Below are 11,579 nucleotides of genomic sequence, written 5' to 3' on the forward strand. Positions count from 1 at the left end.
CACAATAGGAAAACCTGGTAACAACCTGCATTTTTAGGACAAGGTGGCATCTATACTAATAATAGGGTAATATGCTAATTAGATTGAACATCTTCTGGATGACCTTCTGGATGTCCTTCCAGAAGTCCTTCCTGACAAAGCCATGTTGGCAGGGCCAACGCAGAGGAGGATAGAGGTGATCAGGCCAGCAGGGGAGAGCAGTTAGGGCGAATGGGCTGTCAGGGGAGAGCAATTAGGGGGATCAGGCTGGCAGGCAGGTGAGCGGTTAGGAGCCAGAAGTCCTGAGGGGTCCGAGATTGAAGAGAGTGCAGGCCAAGCTGAGGGGACCCCCTTCCCATGCACGAATTTTGTGCACCAGGCCTCTAGTAGAAAATAAAATGGGAAATACCCTAGAATCCCTTTTGCTAGTACACAGAACATATATTCAGATTTGCTTCCATAGTTTTTTGCTTTATAGTTCCATCAAAATTATTGATAACAGATATTTTGTTATTATATGCCCAATATAGAATTCACCAAAAATTATCAATTAAAAAAAAAAAAAAGGCAGAAGCTCTCCAGGTCCATCTATGCTGTCACAAAGGATAAGATTTTATTCTTTTTTTATGGTTAACTAGTATTCCATTGTGTAAATGTACCATAGCTTTTTTAAAAATATATTTTTTATTGATTTCAGAGAGATAGGATGAGGGAGAGAGAGATAGAAACATCAATGATGAGAGAGAATCATTAGTCGGCTGCCTCCTGCACACCTCACATGGGGGATCAAGCCTGCAACCTAGGCACATGCCCTGACAGGGAATAGAACCATGACCTCCTGAGCCACGCTGGCCAGGCTACCACTGCTTTTTTATCCACTTATTTACTGATGGACACTTGGAATCCTTCCAAATGTTGGTTATAATAAATAATGCTGCAATTGTGCTAAGTGAAATAAACCAATCAGAGAAAGACAAGTACCATATGATTTCACTCATATGCAGAATATAAAGAACAGAATGAACTAACAAGCAAAGTAGAGGCAGACTCATACATAGAGAGCAGGCTGACAGCTGAGGGTGGGCTGGGGGAAGAGGGAGGGATTGAACAAAATATAAAACAAAGCAGAAAAAAAACAAAAAACTGATGGACTTGGACAACAGTGTGGTGATTGCCAAGGATGAGGAGAGTGGAGGAGGGTATAGGGGTGATGGACAGAGACTTGGCTTGGGGTGGTGAACACACAATACATTGTACAGATGATGTGTTGTAGAATTGTGCACCTGAAACCTGTATAATTTTGTTAACCAGTGTCACCCCAATAAATTCTATAAAAAGAGAAAAACATCAACATAAAAAAAAAAGGTTAGATTGTGGTGATGGTTGTACAACACTATGCATTTACTACAAATCATGAATTATATACTTATAATGGGTGAATTTTATGGTTCTGTATGTTATATATCAATACAGTCTTTTAAAAACTGGTTTTTAAAAAGCAAAAGCAATTGTATACCCAACATAAACAGTACTAACTTTTAAGTACGCAAATAAAAATAACACATGCTTTTCTGTTGTTTTGATAGAGAATAAAAATATTTCAACGGCAGGCTTTTCAAGAGCTATTTGTGAAATGAGCAATTTGTTTTGTGTCTGGACTTTACAGGAAGTTCCCTTACTTGAACTTGGCTTGGAGGTTTGACTGAGTAAATTATTCCTTGACTTTTGAATTATTCATCTTGGCTGCATCATAGGCAAATCACACTGCACTCACTATGTCTAGAGGCACAGCACTGGGTCAGAAGCTGCATCAGGTTGCTGGCAAAGGATTTCTGTCAAGGGATCAGGACTTTCCAACAGAATGGTAAGTTGCAATGTAACTCATGTTGCCCAAGTATTTAAAGTAAATAAATACTGTTTGTTAGGGGTTTCTTTAAAAAGTGGCTTGTGTGCAATTAAGGTTTAATGCAATGTTTAAATGAACTGTCTGAACTGTTGTTCATATGTACATGTAGGGCAGCAAAGGAAACTGAAAGGAAGTCATATATTTTTCCTTTACATTTATTTTTTAACAAATATAATGCCTTGTTTAAATGGCCAAATACTAAATTTATTTTCTTCTAAGAGGTTTATTGTTTTTGCTTATGTCTTGGTAACTTATATTTCATAAAAAAAAGGAATGAGAATTACTTAAATAAATATAACTACTTGAAAAAATGTAAAGTTTTTAAATCATATGAAGCAAATATTGTATATATTATATATAGAAAATAATGTGTTAGAGGAAATATTAAAATTTAAATTTACCAATTGTGTTTGTATAAATGGCATTATTCAAGAATATAACTCACTAGGGCAAAAGGGAAAATTGCAGAAATCATGGTATTATATATTCCAAAATGTTTTATAATTGGTGAGTTATTTTTAAGAAATTAAAAAAAACACACAATTTGACACCATACTTTAACATTTTAATCCTTTGACTTCTGGTGTAGTTTCTGCAATGTATAATATACCTCAAGTCATCAACATTAAATTATATATTTTCAGTGTAAATATGTTCTTTTTTCAAATGGATTATTAATGAAAACACAATTTCATAAAAATATACTCATATTACTGTGTAAATTTGTCTTAATAAAATAGTTAAGAATTAATATTTCATAAATGGTCTTAATATGATTAATATAAGGAAAACAATTTAAAAGTTATTAAATTATCAAATATGTTTTTAATTTGTTTCAAAAGCATACACCTTTAAAAGGCTGAATATAATCAAAGTGAAAGAAACATATTCTCAGGTTATACTTAAGAACTGCTTATGTGAGTAACATTAATATTCCCTATAGCTTAATAATTCTAACAGGTATAGGTATAATTTTGAATAAATAATTTAAAATATTTTACTTTAATTGCCAATATCTAAAACCCTGTTAAAAAATAATTTGTCCAAATCATTCATAACAATTTTTATTTTCTAAAAATTAAAAATCAACCACTAGAAAGTGGAAGAGAGAATATTAATTTTTCATGAGGAAAGTTCCCTTCAATTGGGAATTTTCCTTAAAGGACCAGCTTATTTCATCAACTTGTAGAATTGTGATGGCCACACTAAGAACACACTAACTACAAGCATCATCAAACTTGGAATCTATCATCCTGGAAATTGTGGATCCTGGTGAGGTTAAATTGGTTTGAAAATATTAGACAGACTTTCATTTATAAAACCACAATTTATTAGTATTATGAATTTAGGAATAATACTTTTAAATAAAATACATCTATCAAAACCAGATTGAAACACATCATACTTCTATAAAAATAAATTCAAATAAATATTAAACTGTAGGATGACATCCAAAAATTAGGAGTCATTGGTTTATAGAAATGTTGACTTCTTTTTGCCTCTCTGCATTTTCTGAGTGTTACATAATAAAATGTTTTTGTTGTGTGTTTTTTAAAAGAATGAAGGAACCACTCTGAGAAGCAGGTCAAAGTTGTCTAGCCATTCATTTTTCTTATTTCAGTCCTGATACTTTCTATCCCTGCTTTCTCCCTAATTTCCAATCCCAGTGGACAACTCAAAAACAGAAGAATCCATGGCTTCAACTTGGCTGAGTGCTAGCTATTGGAAAATCTGCCTTCTAGTTATAGCTGTCTTTTTCTTTCATGGCAGCCAAACTTTTGTGCTGCACGCAGGCTACTAACATAAGTCAGTTTAGTACGTTTAAGAACTGACTAGGCAGAAAAATAAGACTTATAAGTAGAAAAAGAGGAAACTGAAAAATGAAACAAATACTTCTTTGTATTAAAAAAGTTCTAATGTCTTAATATTCATTTGAGTGTGTACACCAGTTTTTTAAGTATTCCCAAAATAACTTAGTTGCCCAGAACTGAGCTTTAAAGAGCTACATTTAAAGGTCAGGCAAGCAAGTATTAGACCACAGAGAAGTCTATAAAGAGAGAAAGGACAACAGGAGATGACCAGTCATAGAAGGCAAGGAAGAGAGCGTCCAGAAGTCATGGAATTGAAAGCAGCTAGGAATAGAGTTAGAAGTAATAGTGAAAACTTACCATTGGTGTAAAAAATAAAGCCTTTTGTTTAAAAAATACCTTTTAAAAATTTTAACCTTTTTCTTGTATTCCTAAGAATTTTTAATATTATTAAATACAAGCTGATAAGGGGAAAAAAAAAACTAGATAAATCAAAAGGAGAATGCACACTATAAAAGTCATCTGGAAACTTATCACTACTGATAAAACTATTAATACTTTGGTACAGGTCCTTGGCTTTCTAATGTTTATTAATTTCAGATGTGAACTCCTAAGTCTTTAATTATCCTTCATTTTTAAAAGTGATCCTAGAAAATACATATTCAATTTTTCTTTCTTCCAATGTGTATCTAAATCACACCTACCACCATTACAATTGCCATTTTTGAATATTAGTCATATTATTTGCAGTGTCAGCTTTTATAGTAAAATAGAGCAATGGGCTTAATTTGGCGGACTTAACTACAGATTTGATCATGGAGAAAATATTTATAAAAATATTTTCTAAACCATCAAGTGTTTATATTATCTCTCCACTCAGCAAGCATTTATAGGTCATCTACTATCTGGTAGTCACTGTGCCAGGTCTAGGAGATCCACTATGAGTAAGATAAAGTTGAGGGAAGTGTTGAAAAGAAGCTCAGTATAAAATGAGAGCATAAAATGTGAGGATCTAATTTAGACTGCTGGGTCAGAGAGGCTATGTTGGGAAACCCACACTTAAACTGATATCTGAGAGAAGTGTAGATGTAAGACAGGATATGTTATTGGGCAAGAACCACAGTGGGGAAGGTCAGTGAAAAGAAATTCAATGAACTGAATGTGAGGAATCTTTTCTGTGCCCTCAAAGAACAGGAAGGAAGATGAGCAAGGAAGTGAGTTATGCTAGGTGAGGCTGAAGTGGAGTACAGGAGCCAGTTCATGCTGTGAGGTCCCCATGAAAGGTTTTAGAGTTTATTCCTTTAGTGGAACGTCATTTAAGCATTTTGGTTGAGGAGAGTAATGTGATCAGAATTTCGGTTGTAGTTTTTAAATATCATTTAGCTGTCATGTTGAAGGCAGATTGAAAGGGGTACAGAGATGTGAGGAGTCTATAGGAGGATATGATACAGTACAAGATAGAGATGACCATGGCCAGGATGAAGCTGGTGATGAAGGCGTGAAGCAATAGAAATGCACTTGAGAAATATCCGTACATTACATACTACGAGACCTGGTAGTTTATTTGTAATTGAAGGTAAGCTATAGGTGACTTCAAGGATGTTTTTATATTTTTAAGGTAAAATGGCCTGGGGAAATAGTGAGGTCATTGATGGAGTTAGGTAGAGGTATAACAGTGTCAGGAAGGAAGTTGAAGAGTTTAGTACAGGATTTCTGGAGGCAGAGATGCCTGTAAGTGATGCATCAGTGGCAGTAAGTATAAATAACTAACACTTATAAGACAGGCCCGAGCTTTGATATACATTTGAGAGTTGATATATGGATGATCATTAAAGCTAGAAAGTGGATGAGTTCATTCATGCAGCGTCCAGATAAAGAAGTTCAGTACTGAGCCTTGAGGAACTCAACATTTAACACTTAGGTCAAGAAGGCTTTAAAAAATCCTGCAAAGAACAAGGCAAAAAGAAGGAAAATTAGGAAATTGTCATTTCGTAGATGGTAAAGGAAGAGAGTGTTACCAGAAATCATGGTATAAAAAATGGCTGAGAAGTCAAGAAAGAAGACTAGTAGTGAAAAATGACCATCGGGTTGAGCAAAGTGGAAGCTGTTCTGGTTGTGTGGTGGCTCAGAAGCCAATTGGAGTAAAGGGAATGGGATGTCAGGATATCAAAGCAATTAGTGAAGACAGCTCTTTGTTGTACTTCAAGCTAATGAGAGAAACCTTTGAAACCAGGGAGAGTCTGCTCTTTATTTTTAAGACAAGAGAAAGTGTTTATATGCCAATGGAAAATATGTAGCTGAGCAGGAGAAGAAGGCTGGAGAGACAGGAAAGAGAGAGTTTGGATAACAGTTAGCAATCTCGAGAATTTGGGAATGAGTTGGATCTGGAGTAAGTCCAGAGGAAGAGACATTCTCTGTTGTCACCGGAAGGAAGGAGAAGACAGGTACAGAGGCCGGAACCAGAGAGTGGACATCCATGAATGGGCTCTCCCTCAGGGAACTCGAAGATAAAAATATCTGCTAATGAGGAGTAGGGAGAGTAGGTAGAAGTGGTTTGAAAAATTGGGAAAGATGTGAAATTGGGAAATGTAATAAATTCCTGGAGATGTGAGAAAGCAGTAGAGCAGCAGAATCATATACACTCAAAGATGGAGATAAGCCAACCTGCTCAGTTCTTCAGCAGCGTTCAAGTGCCTGCTGCCCAAGGAAGTTCCTATCCAGCTTTGTCTAGAGTTGGACTCAGTGGCATGTTGCCCTGGAAAGACTTGAGGATAGGCTCAGAGGAACTTACGATGTTTTAAAGAGTGATTAAAATAACATCAAAATATTGAATTTGTCATATTGACAATTCCAATGAATTGTTTTCACAAATAAAACACTCTCAAAACACCAGCAATCTTTTACTGAAGAAGACCACCTAAATTTGACAAAAGATAGGAATTTTCCAGATGCTTTTAGGATAGCGAATTCTGCTCAATGTTTTCATGTTTCCCAGAAAAAGCAGTTCAGGTCATTTGACCTTATTTTGCTCTATTTACCATAATACTCATATTGAAAGAATCATTTGGTTGCAACAACTAGCACACAGAGTTCTATATGACAAAGAGAATTTTGGAAAATTTTATTTTCAATCTTGCTTTTTTCCTCACTAGAAATAAGTAGGATTCAATATTTAATAGTGGCAATTCAGTACATTTTTAAGAAACTCGAGTTCTTTAAGTACCCTACTCAGCCAGAAACAATCTGTTCTCATTACAAGAGAAAACATGGCAGGTGAGCGAGATATATGTGGGTTGAATGAATCAGGTTGCTTATTTTCATGACTCCTATTTAGAAGATGCTATGATGGAGGTATTTTATTAGATGTAAGACCTGAGGAAGATACTTTAATTTTCCAAGCCTCAGTGACTTCATGTGTAACATGAAAATAATAACAGTCCCTGCTTCTTGATTAAATGAGATAGTTCTTGGAAAGTGGTGAGTACAGTGCCTGGTACACTATAAGCTTTCACTAAATAGTGGTTGCTGTTATTATTATTACTAAGATTTTCAGCTTTATATGTTAGACTGTAAAAAATCATGTTTTAAAACTGGATTTTCATTTCATGAATTTGATAAAAAATAAGCATAATACTTATAGAAACAAAGTAAGAACTATTGAAAGGTCAAGACTGGAGTTATAGCAATCCTTGTTTCCTCTTCTAGATTATGATTCAATCTAATGTAACCCAGCAGAATTTGTCAGACAACTACATGGGGACCATGGTAGGTGCTGAAACGTTCCTCTTCACTCACTTCACTGCACTTTTCATTGGTCTCTTTGCAGTTTTCAAATCCTCTATGTGTGTTTCCGCTTCAGGGCCTTTGCACATGCCTTTCCTAAAGTCTGGAATACTCTTTATCATACACAGGGTGGGACAAAAGTAGGTTTACAGTTGTGAGTATGTGAAACACAGACTTTATTCTTGTATTATTATATATTAACTAGTAGCCTGATGCACGAATGAAGATTCATGCAAGAATGGGTCTTCGTTGCCCTGGCTGCCGGCACCAACTTGTCTCTGGCCAGAGTAGCCTTTCCGCTCCAGCCCGGAGCCACCTTTCTGTCTTCCCATGCTGCCAGCTTGGTGCCTGCGTATGTAAATTAACCTGCCATATTTGTTGGGTTAATTTGCATACTCACTCCTAATTGGCTGGTGGGTGTCATGAAGGCATGGTCAATTAGCATGTTACTCTTTTATTAGGTAGATTATTGTATTATTTTCCATACGAACAACTATAACCCCCCACCTTTTATTGTATGCAGTTATTTTTTTTCAATTTCTGATTCTTCTCAAGATATAAGTTGTTTGAAATTAGAAACTTTCATTCATTGTTGTTATTCCCATTGGCTAGCACATAGTTCAAAGGTATTAATAAATATATTTTGAAACATTAGTGACATATACATGTATATACATGTGTACTCCTTACTAATATAAACCACTCTCCATATAGTCAACTTTTTTGAGCGTTATTTTAGTTATTATTATGTTAAGTGCAATTATGTCCTTAGCCATCCTCTCGTGTTTCATCCGTATATTTTCTCTCTCTTCTTTAGGCATGCGAAAACTGGCTGGCAGCAGAGGCTGCCCTAGGAAAATACTACCTTTCCGTTTTTTATGGGATCGAGTTCATTGTGGGAGTCCTCGGGAATAGCCTTGTGGTTTTCGGCTACCTCTTCTGTCTGAAGAACTGGAACAGCAGTAACATCTATCTCTTTAACCTCTCTATCTCTGACTTTGCTTTCCTGTGCACACTGCCCCTGCTGATAAAGAATTATGCCCTTGACACATGGACATACGGAGACGTGCTCTGCATCAGCAACCGATTCATGCTTCATGCCAACCTCTACACCAGCATTCTCTTCCTCACTTGCATCAGCATTGATCGCTACCTGCTCATGAATTACCCTTTCCGAGAACACCTTCTGCAAAAGAAAGAGTTTGCCGTTTTAATCTCTTTGGCCATTTGGGTTCTGGTGACCTTAGAGCTCCTGCCCATGCTTTTCTTTATAAACCCCGATCCAGGTGACAACAGCACCAGGTGTAGGGATTACGCAAGTTCTGGGGACGCCAAGAACAGCTTCATCTACAGCATGTGCCTTACCTTCTCGGGGTTCCTCCTTCCTCTTTTCGTGATGTGCTTCTTTTATTTCAAGATCGCTGTCTTCCTAAAGCAGAGGGTCAGGTCGCAGGCTCCCACTCTGCCCTTTGAAAAGCCTCTCAACTTAGTCATACTGGCAGTGGTGATCTTCTCCGTGCTTTTCACTCCCTACCACGTCCTGCGGAACCTGCGGATCGCTTCGCGGCTGTGGAACTGGACGCAGCCCCCGTGCACCGACGTCATCATCCACTCCTTGTACATCGTGACGAGGCCCTTGGCCTTCCTCAACAGCGTCATCAACCCCCTCTTCTATTTCCTCGTGGGGGACCACTTCAGGGAGATGCTGACGAGTAAGCTGAGGCAGCACTTCAACTCCCTTGCGTGCTTTAGGAGATGTGCTAACGGGCTCGTGTTTTCCTTCAGGAAAGAGTGAGGTGCCTGGGGAACAGAACGTTTCATGCGAGCAGCGGTAGGCCAGTGAGGGCTGGGTGGACTCGGACGTAAACCAGAGCGGGTCACAGATCCGCCCCTGATTTAAAGACGCGGTGCACCCAGAGCACATAAAAATGAAGAGGATGGGAAGAATTTATTTGCTCACTTTACAAACTGAAAGAAGTTGGACAAGCAGGAAATATTTAGTCAGATAAATTCAAAATCCTAGAAGATATAATACCTCAATCAGAATAAGAATAGAAGCTAGATCAAGTAGCAAGTTTGAATTTAATCATTGGTTGGACCGTAAAAAAAGAAATTGTTTTGGCAAGATTCTCTATTGTTTGGCTTATTCATACTATCCTATAACTTCATGTGAGAATTGAATAGCAGATTTTACATACATTATTGAGTATTATTGCTTGAAGGTGTACTCTCAAGCAAAGTTAAAGTAAAGAGTAACAGTAATGAGCAGCAAAGCAATAAAACAAGTTCAAGGATGCTTATATATCCCTTTATATTGATCATGAATTGGCTCAACTCTCCTTTTTGTTGTCTGGTTTATGGTGTAAATAATCATATTGAATAGAGATATTTCAGCAAAGGGAAAGGAATGTTTGAGCGTGATTGTTAGGGAATTTAGAGTAAATGATTTTACCAAAATACTAGAAAGAGATACCAAAGATAATTGCAAAAACCTCAGAGTTATAGAACACAAAGTGCCTATCAGGAAACCCAAAGCAAGAAAAACATCACAAAAGTGAGTAGACTGTGTGATTATTGTGCCATCTGGCATTTAATTATCACACTTTGATCATCACTGCATGGAACTATATTAAAGTTTATTAGTCTTGCTGCTCCTGATTAAATAGTAAACCTTAAAGTATATGGATATTATAAAAACCAGCAAATAAGAGGAACTGAAATGTTAATACCAGAATTTGTTGGCTTAATTTTCCATTCTGGAGGAAAAATCATAGTTTTTCTCCTCCCCGCCCCCCATCACCCCCCCAAAACACCCTATCTAATAAAGAGGGAATATGCTAATTGACTGTCATGCCCTCACAAAGATGGCGGTGCCCACAGCCAATAAGGAGGGGATATGCTAATTGCTGCCATGCCCTCAAAGATGGCAGCACCCACAGTCACAAGATGGTGGTGCCCAGTCCCCTCAGCCCTGCAGGGGCGGCAGACAGGCAACATGGCTGGGCCCACCCCAGGTGGTCCAGCCGCTCCGTGTGCCTGCCTCCGGAGTCTCCAAGCTCCCTCAATCCCTCAGCCACCCAAGGTTGGCCCAAGGTGCAGGCAAGTCTCGGATGGTGGCTGCCCAGCCACCCAGGGCTGCCCGAAGCTCAGGTAACCAGGGCCAGCCAAGGCTTGTACTGCAGGCAGTGGCAGCAGCAGAGGTGTGATGGGGACATCGCCTTCCCCTGATCGCCAGTTCACCTCCCACCCCTGAGGGCTCCCAGACTGTGAAAGGGGGCAGGCCGCGCTGAGGGACCCCCCGCTCCAGTGCAAGAATTTTCATGCACCGGGCCTCTAGTTATTTCATAAGCACTGGGATAATTTACAAGGAAAATTTGATCTTAAAGAGAGTGACTCACATCTTGATTGAGCCTTGTTTGCATAGGACATTACTTAAGACCATTGGAGGAAATGTTTTAAACAAAATACATTTCATGAAATTATAGAGTAAGAGGAATATTTATGTACATATCAATATAGATTATCTCAGGATGGTGAGACACCATTCCATGCCACAAAACAAATTCAGGGGGAAAACGGTGCTGTTTAAAGTTAAACAAGTATCATGTAATAATTCACTTATTATATGCAACATGATGCGTCTATGGCCACAAGTCTCCATTTCCTTCCTTGACGTCAGTAGCTATAAAGGGTCAATAACAAGAAGGATAAAATAAGCATGAGTGCAGAGACATAAAATTCAATTTTCCTTCCTGTTCCAAGGTACTCTGGTCATATTGTATTCTGATATTCAAAAAGGACAAAATAATTCCAGTTAATTTCTTTACTTCAAACAACTGAAATATTATAAGAGCACATTACTCCACAGGATTTATTTTCTAACCTAGTATTAGTCTTTAAGACTTTTATGCCTTGCCTTTGTTATTTATACTTTAAAATTTTCAATGCAATTTTATAACTGCCTGATAATAAACTGCAGACAGAATCTTCTGAATTTCCTCATCAGAAAAAGCCACAAAATGGGCCGTAGGAAAGCATTTGCTTATTTCTGAAACCTTTACAATATATTTATGCCCAGCGAGGGTGGCTCAGTGGTTGAGTGT

General features: G+C 37.6%; 1 protein-coding gene across 1 annotated transcript; it reads left to right on the top strand.

The window, feature by feature from the left end:
• Positions 1–1,828: 1,828 nt before the first annotated feature.
• SUCNR1 (succinate receptor 1) lies at positions 1,829–9,522 on the top strand. The gene is made up of 3 exons (XM_028146457.2): positions 1,829–1,843; positions 7,399–7,458; positions 8,294–9,522. Exons 1-3 carry the CDS (start codon positions 1,841–1,843, stop codon positions 9,269–9,271), a joined length of 1,041 nt encoding a protein of 346 aa, XP_028002258.2. The 5' UTR covers positions 1,829–1,840; the 3' UTR covers positions 9,272–9,522.
• Positions 9,523–11,579: the final 2,057 nt, after the last annotated feature.

Source organism: Eptesicus fuscus, chromosome 3, assembly GCF_027574615.1.
Source record: "Eptesicus fuscus isolate TK198812 chromosome 3, DD_ASM_mEF_20220401, whole genome shotgun sequence".
NCBI classification, from domain to species: Eukaryota; Metazoa; Chordata; class Mammalia; order Chiroptera; family Vespertilionidae; genus Eptesicus; species Eptesicus fuscus.